This window comes from Papilio machaon, chromosome 28 (assembly GCF_912999745.1).
Source record: "Papilio machaon chromosome 28, ilPapMach1.1, whole genome shotgun sequence".
NCBI classification, from domain to species: Eukaryota; Metazoa; Arthropoda; class Insecta; order Lepidoptera; family Papilionidae; genus Papilio; species Papilio machaon.
Window position 1 is genome coordinate 3,791,775 of NC_060013.1, and position 15,686 is coordinate 3,807,460.

Here is a 15,686-nt window from a genome sequence, read left to right on the forward strand (position 1 = left end):
TTAGAGCCGTGCTCGGTCGAGCAAACGCGCGCCCGAGGCAGGCCGAGGCACGTCCACACCAGCCGAGGCATTGGCTCGCGAGGCTGCCGCGCGAGCCTGTGCGCTAGGTGGGTACGCGGCTTATAAAAAATATCTTGTGACAATTTTTGACATTGACAAGATGACGTTAGTGATCTGTCATAATATAGTTTGACTTAAGCCCACCGGGTCAGATAACTTTGTTTGTAATTTATTTTCACCGGGCCAGTTTAGTTTGACGCACTATATTCTTACTGTGGCTGAAAATGGCACAATAATGCAATATTTATTAAACAAAAAAATACATTGGTTTTAGTACAAAAATCTATATAAAAAAAACAAATTAAACTTAAATATAACACACTTTTATGAATTAATAATGTCGAAATTATTTAACACAGCAAATAGAATAGATAATTAATATTTAAAAGATCATATTAAATTTTGATAACATTTTTTTTATATCAGATTTTATAAAATACGATCAAACTTTATACCTAAGTTGTGGAAGAAAAACTAGCCTAGAAAAATGTCTATGAACATGTAACACGTTTTTGAAAAAAACATTGGTAGAAAGAGTCATGCCAATATTTTTTTTCAGATATAGTTGCGAAATATATTTTTTTCAGAAAAATTATTGTTTATTTTTCTTCTCCAATCCACGTAATTTACCATTCATGTATTACAAAATTACAATATATATATTTAAATTACATAAAATACAAATAATTATTAAATAACTTACCAAATAATTCTTTGGGCATAATCAAAATCCTTCCAATAAATCTCTTTTGTGAAAAATATATAAATAGTCACTACATTTAATAACATATACCATACAAATTCCATCAAAACTATTTTATAAGACGGACGTACAAATCGCAATCTCAAAATTATATACGGTACCAAAAAATACCTTACTTCTATCATTCTTTGTAACGTTAAAACCGTAAAAGTACTAACAGAATAAGGTATTAGAAAAGAAATACAATTTTGATTTTTTAAATTATCATATAAATTGAAAATTAAAAAAACATATATAGGTATAGTATAATATATAGCGTTATTATATTTCCCGTACCATCGATTCCAAATATAGAACGTATAATGTCTATTATCAGCTAATAAATAAGGATGTATAACTGTATTATAATGAACAAAGAAAGCAAATACTCCAACTAACAATACTACTAAAATCTTATTAGAAAATAACATTTTTAACGTTGATTTTAACTTCGCCAAAACATATGGTAATCCAAAAACACCATAAAATAATAAAAAATAGAAAATCTGAGGCACATGAATTGATGCTTGATGTGCACTTCTATCACCGAGGACAATACCGTTATTAAAAACAACAAAACATATAAATAGTACAAGTAAAATTAATTGTGTTGCAATAAATAAAAAATCAGACCAAGATAATAGCTTAAAAAATGTCAACATATACGTATTAATATGATATTTAACAGCTATAAACAAATCATTGAAATCGTAATATCTTTTCAACTTGGTTCTATCAATTTCTTGCGCTAATAAAGATTTCTTCTGTAATTTTAACATATTCAAATATTTATTACCATAAACACGTGAGCTTTTTATAAATACATCAATATTTCTATGCATAAAAATCATAAAAATCCATGCTATATTAGTCTGTCTCATCAAAACGCAACATAAACCAAAGACAAGTATGAAAAATTTATTACTATTTCCGATACATAATCTAGTATATGCTAACAAAAACATCATAGACAACGTATCCGTGTAATAAACATGTGAAAAGAAATACAAAGGAGGTAAAATAGTTAAATTAACAGCTTGCAACACTATTTTTAAAGGATTATCATGATTTTTACCGTAAATATACTGCAATAACGATGAAAATAACAATAAATTGATACAAGACGCAATCAGATTAACATATCTCAAGTTATATGTATTACAAGGGAAGAACGGTGATATTAGAGATGAAATTAAATACAGGCCTGGTAATGTTGTAATTTTGGGATCCCAATACGAAAAATTACCCTTACAGTACAGCATCCCTTGTGGTAAATGGTACAATTCATCTATTATTACGGGTAATGTGGTGAAAACTTTATCAAATATTAATTTTGATATGGTATAGTAACTCATTAAGAGTATACCAAGTAGTGTATGGTATTTTAGATACTCCATTTTGATGTCTTGAAGATCTGAAAAGAAATAATAAAATAAATCTATATATATAAAAGAAAGTCGTGTTAGTTACACTATTTATAACTCAAGAACGGCTGAATTGATTTGACTGAAAATTGGTGGGCAGGTAGCTTAGAACCAGGAAACGGACATAGGATAATTTTTACCCCGTTTTCTATTTTTTATTCCGCGCGAACGGAGTAGCGGGTAAAAGCTAGTAAAATTCTCTTTTTTTTGTTATTTAGTTTAGTTACCCTACCACCTAAGTGCGAATGTTGTCAGAGCAAAGGGGCCTGCTGAAAACCAGTTCAGGGAGGGCCGATGTCGTCCCTGTATCAGCTGAGCTGGCTACCTTTTGCCACGTTTTTAATCTTTTTGTTTTAATATTAGTTCGTAAGTTTCTTTTGTGTGGCAATAAACGATTATTCTATTCTATTCTATTCTAAAATTATAAATCCGAAAGTATCTCTGTCTTTCGCCCTTTCACATCAACACTGCGAAACTAATTTCAATGAACCAAATTTATCTAAATGCGAAAAAAGGGTGATAAAGGATAGAAAAAGGAAGATGAAAAGTTGTATTGAAGTATCATCATTTTTAAAAGTAGAAACTTGAAATTTATTTTTAGGCTGTTTCAAATGAAATTTGACATTCAAAGTCCGTAAAGTTTTACCTTTATGGACATCAAATAACTACGGAAATACGACCCACAGACTATTCCACATGGATAATGGTGTTACAGCTAGTTTTTTCCTAGTTCCCTAATGTTGGTTAATTTAATATGCCACAAAATAAGAAAAATTGTTGATTGATTTTATATTTTTATCGTTTATGTGCAATCTAATAAGAATCAATTTGCTGATAATGCATGATTAAACAAATTCTAAGTTTTCCTTCTCCTTCACTGTATGTATACTATATTTATTTCAATGAATATTTAAATAGTAATAATAGTTATCTACGAAAGTTTAATAAACTTAGAACTATAAAAGGAAAAACTACAAATAGTAAAACGTTAGTATTCGATAAATTACTTACTCAATTTCCGAATTACTATATTTCTTTTAATCAAACTGAATGTCCTAAGGAATTGTATTCATGCCGTACTTCATATCAATTACTTTTATTAAACATACAATTACTTAATATCCGGTGTTTTTTGTAAATACTTTTGCCGGTAAAAATTTTTACAATTGACATAACAAGAATGGCGGTTTTTCAACCATTGATGACAATGACAACAGACATGGCTTATGAATTTTTGGCCCGGTTACAAGACTTTTAAGCCACCTCATAGACAAAGAGAAATATTAATGCAATTTAAAGTTATTTTTACATGGCGAAAAGGAATGCTTTTCTGAAATGTAAGATTTCTTGCGATCAATTTATATGCACGTCAAAATTGTGAAAATAAAATTTACGCTTAGATAATATTCAGTTTCAATCTGGAAATCAAAAAAAGCCATCCCTAATTTGACAATTGACTTCCAGAGGACGTTTATTGTCCTATCTGACATACTTCTAACGGACAAAAAGTTTTAAACTTTACAAATCGACCTACGAGGAAATTCCTTTTTAATCGTAAACTTACATTAAAACTACTATGTCAGGGGGTAACTTTGATAAAGCTAATAGCTTTATTGCGAAACTAAAAGCTTATGGAACTGAGAGTGATGCATGTGATTTAAAAGAAGTGTACGAAACTTTCAAGAGTATTTTAACTGAATTGCCCTCTAAAGACAGAGGATCTTTTTCCCTTAATGTCTTGTGTACATTATGCAGGTATGAATTCATCGTATAAATAATGCTAAAGTTTTTTCAGGCGTCATTTTTATTTGTAAAATAAACAGTTTAGGAAATAGCTCATAAGTAACTTAAAAGGTTTGCTGGGGTTCGGGTTAGCCAGGTTGACTAGAACAATCCAAGTCCTAGCATCATACAAAATACGCGCCAGACGTACAATTTAGGAAACTATTGTCTCCGAATACTACTACGATATTTTTTTAATTTACAATATTAACAGATTTTTGTTTACTCATCTATTCGTAACCATTGCTACTAAGTTCTAAGGTTTTACTGGAATTCACGACAATTAAATGGCAGGACTTGAACCCACGATCACGTGATCCGATGTCCGTACTGGTGAACATTAGGCTATTGCTATTATTATCACTTATATTTGTTTACCAGGAACATCGAGAAAGTACCTACATGGCGCGAAAAGATCTGCAACGCTCAGCTGCTAGAGTTATCAGTATGCTGTTTAAGACAAACACGAATACTTGACAAGACGGACCAAGTCAAAACCTTGGCTTGTGTGTACCATATACATAGATATCTTGTGAGACAGGTAATATTATTTTTAAGATTGTTAGTTAGCCCTAAGCTTAGCTCTGAGCCCCTTTTTGGGGACGTATAGTGAGCTGATGATGAACCTAAGCCTTATTACCTTCAACCTTAATGGGTTCATGCACCACTGTGAAGGCTGATACTCCTTTCTTTATAAGAACATGGTGGATGGGAAAGTGTTTTTGACAGGACAGATGATGATATTGAGGGGTGAAAGGCTATTTGTTTTAAGCGACATTTTTTGCGATATTGACTTATATATATTCAGAATTAGAAAAATTCCCTGATTCTGAATATATATAAGTCAATATCGCAAAAAATATCGCTTAAAACCAATAGCCTTTCACCCCTCAATATGATCTTCATGTGTATACCTCCTCTGTTCTTTAAAGGTAGGCAATGCAATTGTAATCTTTCAATTTATTCAACTTCCATCCATACAGTTTATAAAACTTAGTAAATAGTTCTTTCAGAGAATATTCTACATCTACCAAATTTCATATTGTTATTCTGGAGATGCCTTTTAATAAACATCCATCTATATATCTAAACTTTTGCATTTATATTTGACTAGCTGTCGCCCGCGACTCCGTCCGCGCGCAGTTAAAAAAAAATGGGGGGGGGGGGGGTTATGAAAAATAGATGTTAGCCGATTCTCAGACCTACTGAATATGCTCACAAAATTTCATGAGAATCGGTCAAGCCGTTTTGGAGGAGTACGGGAACGAAAACTGTGACACGAGAATTTTATATATTAGATGTCTGGGCTTTCACAGTAGCTAATACTTAGAGCAGGGATTCCCAAAAGGTTAATATTAAACTTAAAGCTTTGCTAATTCTCACTCCGTCTTCTTCTATTGACCAAAGTCAGAATAAATATTAATAATATTTAATCTTAAAAATAGGTCATTTTGCCTTGGGGTTCTATGGTAACGGTTCATTTTGGAAAAGGTGGTCACTTGTCCAAAATAGTATTGGGATTAGAGATTTTGCCTCTTTTTTACTAGTATAAAACAATCCACTTTAAAACTAAATTTTTCTTTGAGATCTATATGTTTACTAAATTAATATCTTACTAATATTATAAATGCGAATGTTTGGATGGATAGATGTTTCTACGAAGGTATCTCCGGAACGGCTCAACGGATCTGAATGAAATTTGGCATAGGTATAGAATACAGTCTCGAAGAACACATAGACTACTAATTAAGTTTTTTTTTTAATTTCGCGCGCACGGAGTTGCGGGCGACATGTCAATGTATTTTTTTTTTCAGGAATCAACATTACAACCTGCTTTATTACTAAAATTATCTTATATGCCTTTCGAAGTGACTGAGGAATATCTCCAAAGAGAGCATTCGAAAGTCTATTGGAGTATTTTAGCGGATAGAATCTTTTATATAGAAAAATTGAAAATAACAAGGAATATAAATGACTTATTATCAAAGTTAAATGAAGATATAAAAACAATAATAATATTGTACAATCCAGTACATTTCTGTTCGAATGTGTTGACGTTTATAATTAAAAAATTACATTTTTTATACAGTGATATTAAAACTGAAGAATTAATGATTGTGTATAAAAATATTTTTGATTCTATTTCAACTAAAGATAACATAAAATTGTTTAAAAATATCACGAGTGATGAATCAATAGATATATATGTAAAATTAAATGAATGTCTTTATGTAATGATTGAAAATGAATCCAAAGTTAATTTTAAAGGGTCCGATTTGGATTATGTTGTAAGAAAGATTATTTCTCTATTCGGACACTGTTCTGATATTTTTCATTGTTTACAAATTATTTATTTGAATTGTTTCTGCTGTGTATTCAAATATAAAATCGATTCAGATTACGTTGAAACAGTTTTGGATAGTTTGCAAAATAACTGCGAGACGGCTGAGAAATTGGGTTACAAGAAAATTATGTATATAATTTATCCATACATTGCTCAGTTATTAAGACTTTGTATTGATTATTTCATTAATAATAATAATTTTAATATAACAATACAAAATAACTGTTTGAAAATTATTATATACTTAATTGATAAATTATATAATACACAGCAAATATCAAAATGTGACCGTTGTTATATTAAAACTGGATTACACGATGCTTTACGTTTAACATTCTTAACAAAAAACATGATAACAATATCTATAGAAAAGAATATGGATATAAAACATACATTTAAATATTATTACGATGTTATTATTAAACAATATACAATATTGAATGAATTAAAAAAATTAAAATGTATAAATCATGAGAAATGTTTGAAAAAATTACAAACCGATGTACATAATACAGCTATAGTTCTGAATAAAGCTAAATTCTATGAATATTCCATTCAAATGTTTAATATATATGTTAAAAGTGAGATAAATTATGTTAAAAATGAGTTGGAATATAAAAATTTAGCGAGAGCTTTTTATAACAAGAGCATTAGTGAAATGGATTGTAAGTTGTATTCTGAAGCTATTACTGGTGCATATTTAAGTTTGGTGTTCTCCGGAGAAGATGGTTTAATACAAGATAAATATATGAGTTTAGTTATGGATATAAAAGCTAAAGCTTTGAAAAATGATGGTAACGATTCAATGCAGTTGATGACAGTTTTGACTGTGTGCAAGAATTTATCCGAGAAAAAGGATTATGTCAATTTGATGCAGTTCTTTTCTAATTTGAAGTTTAGGTAAGTTTTGTTTTCGATCTATATCTTACTAATATTATAAATGCGAATGTTTAGATGGATGGATGGATGTTTGTTTGATGGTATCTCCGGAATGGCTGAACAGATCTTGTTGAAATTTGTCACAGATGTAGAACATAGTCTGAGAGAACATATAGGCTACTTATTACGTTTTTTTTTCATTCCGTGCTTGCAAAGTCGCGGGCAACAGCTAGTATATTAATAAAATTTGAATGTACTATATATTTCTCTAATGTACCAATATTTAAATTATCTTTTGTCTTTCCAGTGCATTATTAAAACATGAATTTTCAATGTATGTCAAATTATGGCCATCTTTAGTACCCATAGCTGGTGTCTGGATGTCTTTGAATGATTTAACTAAAGGTGTACATAAGTCTTGGTTAAAAGGTAAGTCGGCACAGTATGTAATCTTCCATACATATTTATTAACGGTTATATTTGAATTTACTCCCTCCACCTTTTTAGTCAACATTGAATCTAAAATTTCTTGTTTATTTGCAGTAGAAATTCTTAAATTATTTAATTAAAAATTTGACAGACTATATAAGATAACAGATTTATTCTTATATATTCTACTGCATTTTTTTTATTTTCTTTGCTATTTCAGAGGAAAATGAAGATAATTTATTATTGATTTTATATGAAGTGATATTGGAAACTCCGACAGCAGTTCGAACAATACATTCAGATTATTACAAGAGTATTGTAGCTGAAATGTTGAACAGAATTAAAGAGAAAAAAGTATGTTCAAAAAAAACTATTTTTTTAGTTCTTACTTCTATTATAAATGTGAAAGTTTAGATGTATATTTCGATGCCCCCCATCTAATAATCCTGTGATGCACTCTTGCCGGGTTTTTGCTTTTCCGTTGAATTCGACATCTAAAGGTCCTATTACACGTTGTGAATTTTTTTTATATTTTTCTTAATTACAGAGATAAAGTCATTTTTGAAACAGATTTTTTTTATTTCCAGTATTAGTACTACTAGTAATCGAGTTTTTTTTACTAATAGTTTTTTTTTTTTATAGAATAAAAAGTTAGAAGAAAGAATAGTAGAAGCTACTTTACTATTTTTACAATCTGAATATGATATTGCTGAAGCAACAGAGAAATATGGATGGAAACAAACTGATCCGGTATGTTGAAACTTATGTTGCATGTAGATTGTGAATTTTGACATTTCGAAATCGGTCTAGTCATTTTTTTATTGACAGCAAATATTGAATGATTTATAGTTTATTTTATTTGTCGTTAGTTTATGAAATTACGAAATCATATCTTTATATTTAATGTTATCGAAGCGTAAACACCTTGCATCATAAATGGGGCAGTATTATTTTTTACATGTACAGTTAAATTACATGTGGTCCAATATTTTAATGAAAAATTAACAAATAAGTTATGTAGATCTATAGCGATATTAATTTTTTTCGATCTTCAAGAGCTGCCACCTCCTAGGTCTTTCTTTTGATGATTTCAGCATTTATTGTTGTGGTCGTTGTAACCGGTTATAATTTTATTTTTCTTTATAATGCGAGCAAAATTTCCATAACTAACTGATCTTACAGACATTAAATCCTGAACAAATTAAAGATTTGCGTACATTACCGCAAGAACAAAATGCATTGAGACATGCTATGGTAGCTGTTGATATATGGACAGAAATATTACCAAAATTAAAGTCTGGTGAGAAAAATGACATAATTCCTAACAAGACAGTGGTAGATCCCGCAACAACAATGGCACACGACCACACAGAAGACAGACGTCAAGTGGAAGTAATTCCAAGTAAAGTCTGATGAGTGTGGTGCCGGAAGCCTAATTTTAATCCTCTTTCCCTTTTCACTCCTTTTCTTATTAGGAAAGGATGAGAAGGGGAAGTAGATTTGGCGGAAACGGGGACGCATAGGAAGGGGAAATATCCTCTTTTTTTGCGTTCCCTTCTCCGTTGATTGAAGATAGACAACGCATTTGCATTTGGGCATGTCTATGGGCAACTTTCCCTTTGCTATTTCAGCGAATTTAGGTGGCCATTTGCCACTTTTTGATGTAAAAAAACTCGGGAACTATAAAATTTCGATTTCTACTATCACAATATACGAAGACGCTATATGTTTCTTCCAGTTCCGAAAAATTCCTTTCTGCAGCATTCTCTACGGATTGCACAAGTATTTGTACAGCAATTGCTGTACACACAGCGTACACTGCAAGCTTTACAGCTTGCACATGTCTGTTGTGAGTTGGCCTTCCACATTGGTGACAAGTAAGTCATTTAAGACTTGACACATTGTTTAATAGTTGAAAGATTTGTGTTGATTTAATTTTCAGCTCATTATAGGTACCCAAAGAGATACTCAGAGTCTATCCTAAGTTAGGTTTGACTAGGTTATAGTCAATCATAGCCAAGAAGGAAGTCAACTCGCTTAGGGCTATGGTTGACTCTGACCTAGTCATATCTAACTTAGGGTAGACTTAGAGCTCCTCAGTGAGGTTGTACAGTGAGCTGAAGATGATGACATACCAAAATAAATCCATAAATGACATATTATGACATATGACACTTTTATTCACTGTACAGTTGTTATTTCTTTAGGATATCCTACATAAATAATGTAGGTGTAATTCTTCAACACGTCAGCAAACCTATAGATAAAGTGGAACATATTGTGACCACTGGTATTAAATATTGGCAAGAAATAACATCGTGCAAGCAACATCTGGAAACTGTGCTAGTGTTCGCGTGCGAATTAGCTGTAAGTATTTTATATATCGTTTATAATAACATTTCAGGTAGTTGTTATATTCAGTCGTAAAGATAGCGTTTTAGCTGAGATCTACTGAATTCAGTCTTCTTTATTAATTATATACTTTTTTTTTAAAGATTATCTCTCTGGAGACATTTGTTTTAAATTAAATCGATACCGGTTATAACAATGTGTAATGCTGCAACAATATTAAGTAACAATAAGCGGTAGTCTGAATGTTGGACCATCAAGGTTTCTGATGCAAGAAGATAGCGTGTAACTGAGATGCGTATGCTAAGATGGATGTGTGGTGTGACAAGAAAAGATAAAGTTAAGAATGTGTATATTAAAGGAAGTTTGAAAATAGCGCCAGTTATCGAGAAATTGAGGAGCAGAAGGTTAGCGTGGTTTGGACATGTTATGTAGAGGGATGATGATCATATAAACATGAAGTAATGAGATTGAATGTGGATGGATATAAAGGTAGAGGAAGACCAAAGAAAGTATGTATGGATTGTGTGAGAGAGGATATGCGTAAGAAGAAGGTAAATTCAGATATGACGGCTGATAGAGATGTATGGAGAAGTACATACTGTGCTGATCCTACATAGGGATAAGGACAGGTTGATTATGATGAGTAATTGAAAGTATAACCGTATAAGGCTTTTCATATACAAGGCAACGCGAGAATCGCGTTGCGCGCTCCGTACACACGTTGAATCACTGACGCGAGTCGTGTATTCAGTCAGCGACTACATGTCAACTATATAAAGCTCCGCCATCTTGAAAATTGTAGATACTTTTCTCACGACTATCTAGACAAATAAGTTAAGAGCGACTGTTTTTGGTCATAATAGAAATATCGGCATTTGCGCGCTGTGTTAGAACCTAAATGATAGTGAATTGCGTAAATCACTTAGCGACTTAAATCGTCGGGTTTCGAAGACTTATTGCCTTGCATACAAAGTCGTTAAAGACAGTTATTCATAACCTGTTTTTGAAGATAGTTGTAAGTAAATTTGCTACAATCTTCAAGGTGACAGAGCTTTATATAGTTGACATTTAGTAGCTATATTAACTGAATACACGACTCACGTTGTTGATTCAACGTTTTTTATACGGAGCGCCCTAAACTCGATTCATACGATATTAGTATCGAAGATTTACGTTGCTTTATATACGAGAGCGTCGGTGGGGCAGAGGTTAAGCACTTAAATTGTAATCTGCAGGTCCTGGATTCAAATCAAGTCATGTAGCAATGTGTTTTTCGATTTACATATGTACATTTATCCGACGTTCTTACTGTGAAGGAAAACATCAGTGATGCTGCACATATTCAATGATATGTGTGAAGTCAACTCGCACTTGACTATGGTTGACTATGACCTAGTTACATCTAACTTAGGGTAGACTCAGAGTCTCTCAGTGTGGACGTCTCTCAGTGTGGACGTCTGTCAGTGTGGACGGACGCTAGAGATTTAATTTAACTTTTCAGATATATTACAATAAATGCGGTTCTATTTGTACCAGTGAAAAACTTTTGCAGTTTGTTGAAGTACGAATATTAGAAGCTTTTGAAGATACAAATTGTAAGTAACATTAAATAAAACTGTTTGTTAATTTATAAAAAAACTAACTGACCGTTTTTATTCAGTGGTAAGAATATAATTTGAATGACACAAGTCAAAATTGATTTATTTTACGGTAATCATGTGTTACTGTTCAGTTTTGAATTTAGTCAATATTTAGTCGGGCTATATAGTTAAAATTGGAGTGTTTGTATTTTAATACGGAAAAGAAAAACTAACGTACATGTGATGTACTAGTTGTCGCCGGCGACTCTGTCCGCGTGGAATTAAAAAAACTTAATAAATAGTCTATGTGTTCTTTCAGACTATGTTCTACATCTGTGACAAATTTCATCAAGATCCGTTGATCCGTTCCGGAGATACATTCAAACTAATCCATCTAAAAATTCGCATTTATAATATATATTTTACCCGACTAACAAGAGGGTAATTTTTGTCTGTCATTTTGTTGTAAGTTGTTATTAGATTTATATTCTGAGAGTAATTTAGGTACAGTTTTTTTTTTAAACTTTGCAATTATTACCAAATGACTAATATGTCGTTATAATCTGTGTCTCAGTGGATCTAGCTATAGGTAGTATGTTAGTGGCGCAGGCGCAGATCTCAGACTGCGCAGTTCCAGACACTTTGAGCAGAATGACAGCAGTTCAAAGACATTATGTAGCAATTAGTAATAACGGTGAGTGAAGCTTTGTATTAGAGTACAAGAGTCAAGGAATTAAATTACCTTCCCATTTATATAAGCAAATTGTCATCGTAACACATATTTTGCCGGTTTTTATTCAGGGAATAGACTTTCTGGACTGTTTTCGTATTTTCGTTATGTTGGTTTGTTTTTTGTTTGTTTTAGTTTTTGTGTTAAATTCAATATTGAGGTTTTTGCTCTTTTGAATTACGTTTAAATAGAGGAGTTAGAGTATAGACATATTTACCCTTCCTGTACGTCCTCCACGCCAAATCTGATTCTACTTTTCCCCTTTTTTTCAATGTTCAATAGACACTTTAAAATTTGAATATGTCCTTAATATGATGCACTAGCTGTTGCCTGCGATTCCGTTCGCGCGGAATTAAAAAAAAAACTTAATCAGTAGCCTATGTATTATTCCAGACTATGTTCTACATCTGTGTCAAATTTCATCAAGATCTGTTGAGACGTTTCGGAGATAACTTCAAACAAAAATTTATCTGTCTGTCTGTCCGTTAACACGTTTGTTCCGGGTAATCTATAGAACGTCCGGTATAGAAGGACCGATTTTGTAGAGATTTATACTAAAAAGTAACATAAGAAAAGTTTTTCTTTAATTCCGCGATAACAATATCGCAGACTTCTGCTAGTGTATTAAAGTGACCATAAAATGCATCAGTTAGTTGAGAAATATTTATTATAATAATAGAAAATACATGGACTTCACGTCGTTATCGTTCCCTGTCACTTCGTATTGGATGTTGCGCCGGCGCATTACTTGGTGGTAGAGCTGCGCGTGCGCTGCTGCTGTGGCGGCGCGCGCGCAGCTCCCTGGCTGCGGGACTTCGCCCCGCCAGCGCACTGCTCGCTGCTCAGATGTATACACTATATGTGGATACTAATTCTGATGATGCTGAGGTGAGTCTTTCGACATTTTGTCAATCATAAACTGTACTAACCGTTGGTTTCTGAGACCTAAAACTCTTTACACGGAAATTCTGGTCTCGGAAACCTACGGTAACTAATTTTTACTTTATAAAACTATGTAATTGTAATTTGACAGTCAAATTTGAAAATTCTTATCCTTTGCAATATAACAGTACTAAAAAACTATTTTTTTAATTAAAAAAACCATCTGACTGAACCTAAGGGAAACGAAAAATTAAATGACACGTCACTCGTCGAAATCGCGAACTGTCTGATAGAGAAAAAAACAGTTCCTTAACTATACTATCAAAGAAATAAAAAAAAATAGAAAAAAATCTTTCCATCCACAGGTCAATATAGATCGGATCAAACATATCCTAGGTCTGCAACCGACAAACGAAATTCAACCACAAACAAACATAGATAAAGTCGAACAACACACACCAAAACACACACAAATCGAGACAATGCTGAAGAGTTCAACATTCAGAAGGTTACAAACCAGCCCAAGCTCCCCATTAATTACACCCTCATTTACTATGCCCGAGTTCCTAAACCATAAAGATAACTGTCAATGCTACGCCTGTTTAGTTCCTACCAGCTTCATAATAGCTGCTAGAACATGTCTTCTAGAAGCTTCTATGTACTTCAGAAGTAAAGATTTTCAAATAGCAAGAAATTACTTTGATGGTGCATCAGAAGCTTTGAAATTATCCAAAGAGAAACTTATCAAATTAATAAAAAAGTCTAAAGTTGAGAAATATATTTGCGAGATTGTTAAAGATTATTGGTTTAAAGAAGTTAAATTGATAGAAGCAGAAATGGTGATAGAAGAATCTTATTTAGAACTATCACAGAACGATTTTACTAATATTAATATGAATTTAATAAGATTAGATGAAATTTCAAAGGAAATCAAATTAAATGTGTATTTAGAGAATGAAATAAACAATCTCTTGATAGCAACTTCTAGACTGAAGAGAGCTATTAAGAAAGAACAAGAAGATACATTAGAAATAGAAATGGAACATTTAACTCTAAGTCCGAATACAAAATTAGTTAAAACACCGGAATCAAAGAAAATACCAGTAAATAATACAAACAAAGTGGTAAAACAAAATGAATTGCCTTCATTAAATTACAAAATAAGTAAATTAAATCTTGACGGTGAAGATTATGATGAAAAAGAACCGATTAAAGAAATAAAAAAAACAAAATTCAAAATACCAGAACCTGTCATAAGTAGACCAATTTTGGAAACAATGACACCTGGTCCTAAAACCAGTGTTAATTTGGAGACCACAACAAAGATTCCAAAGGCTACATTAAAGTTTGAGACTACAACTCCATTACCAAAGACCAGGGTTAAGATTTTACTGACCCAGGCCAGTCAGGACCAGGGTACTCCGGTCTCTAAGACAGAGGAGTTTTTCACACCCTCATCAACTCCAGGGGAACAATTTTTCACACCGATGTCTTCTCTCAAAACTTATACAAGAAAAAGGACTGCTATTGTCAAAAATCTTGATCGTGAATTTTCTACTCCTAAAGTTGACATTCAGAACGAGAATAAAGTAAGTTTTTTACATAATTAATCTACGCTTAAACTGTCTCTATTTTTTCATTTTACAATTTGTCATAAATGGACCGTAACTATATTTTTTCTATTATTATTTATATTAATCGACAGGGTGGGGGACGCGCAAAAGAGGATATTAACTCTTCCTATGAGTCCCTTCCGCTAAGTTCACTTCCATTTCCCATTGGAAGGGGAAATGCCGAAGTACGCTCAATCATCAGACGAAATGCGGAATTTCTTTAACTTCACATTTTCTTGTCTTTGATAACTATGACGTCATCACAATCATGTTTCACTGCACGTATAGTAATACGTGTGTACATTGTAGCCAGGTGTCAGAACTAGACGAGCTGTCAGCAGTCGACTGAACAAGGACCAGACCAATTGACTATAAAAGTTAATTTTCAAATGAATAACTTAAATTTTGTAAATAGATGATTTCTAAATTTGATTCTAAAATTACAGTTAAAACCTATAGCAATTGATACTTTGTTTTAATTCATGTATTAAACGAATTGTGATGTAATTTCTAAAATGTTTCCGGAGGTTATATACTTTTTCTCAAATAACTATCTATATTTTACGATTTTTCTTCAATCTATCTCACAATTTATATGAAATTAGCTTTTACCCGCGACTTCGTCCGCGTGGAATAAAAAAAATGCACACAAGATAAAAAAGGTTCCTATGTCCGTCTCCTAGTTCTAATCTACCTCCCCATCAATTTTCAGCTAAATCAGTTCCACCGTTCTTGAGTTATAAATAGTGTAACTAACACGACTTTCTTTTATACCTATATATAGATTATTAAATGACAGCCTTCTATATAAAGTTCGTTTGCAACATATATAGGCCGACAAAATTATCTGACCCGGTATAAGTCAAACT

At 32.1% G+C, this 15,686-nt stretch overlaps 2 protein-coding genes across 2 annotated transcripts; one reads left to right on the top strand and one right to left on the bottom strand.

Annotated features, from left to right (window-relative positions):
- Positions 1-759: 759 nt before the first annotated feature.
- On the bottom strand, positions 760-3,361 carry LOC106714301 (putative Dol-P-Glc:Glc(2)Man(9)GlcNAc(2)-PP-Dol alpha-1,2-glucosyltransferase). Its single transcript, XM_014507318.2, has 2 exons — positions 3,238-3,361; positions 760-2,216 (listed from the first exon to the last, which is right to left on the bottom strand). Exon 2 carries the CDS (start codon positions 2,197-2,199, stop codon positions 760-762), a length of 1,440 nt encoding a protein of 479 aa, XP_014362804.2. The 5' UTR covers positions 2,200-2,216; positions 3,238-3,361.
- Positions 3,362-3,802: 441 nt separating this feature from the next.
- Positions 3,803-15,260, top strand: LOC106714300. Its single transcript, XM_045684883.1, has 14 exons — positions 3,803-3,981; positions 4,390-4,549; positions 5,823-7,252; positions 7,539-7,660; positions 7,881-8,014; positions 8,303-8,410; positions 8,843-8,960; positions 9,357-9,537; positions 9,868-10,027; positions 11,514-11,607; positions 12,167-12,286; positions 13,002-13,210; positions 13,570-14,793; positions 15,127-15,260. The coding sequence occupies exons 1-14, from the start codon at positions 3,803-3,805 to the stop codon at positions 15,184-15,186; spliced, it is 4,299 nt and encodes a 1,432-aa protein (XP_045540839.1). The 3' UTR covers positions 15,187-15,260.
- Positions 15,261-15,686: the final 426 nt, after the last annotated feature.

What these genes read in the sequence shown, in the direction of transcription:
- LOC106714300 (XM_045684883.1), top strand. Translation starts at nt 3,803, where the DNA reads ATGTCAGGGGGTAACTTTGATAAAGCTAATAGCTTTATTGCGAAACTA. An exon ending in ATAGATATCTTGTGAGACAG is followed by an intron (nt 4,550 to 5,822) that starts GTAATATTATTT and finishes TTTTTTTTTCAG; the next exon opens with GAATCAACATTACAACCTGC. An exon ending in TGTTCGCGTGCGAATTAGCT is followed by an intron (nt 10,028 to 11,513) that starts GTAAGTATTTTA and finishes TTAACTTTTCAG; the next exon opens with ATATATTACAATAAATGCGG.
- LOC106714301 (XM_014507318.2), bottom strand. Translation starts at nt 2,199, where the DNA reads ATGGAGTATCTAAAATACCATACACTACTTGGTATACTCTTAATGAGT.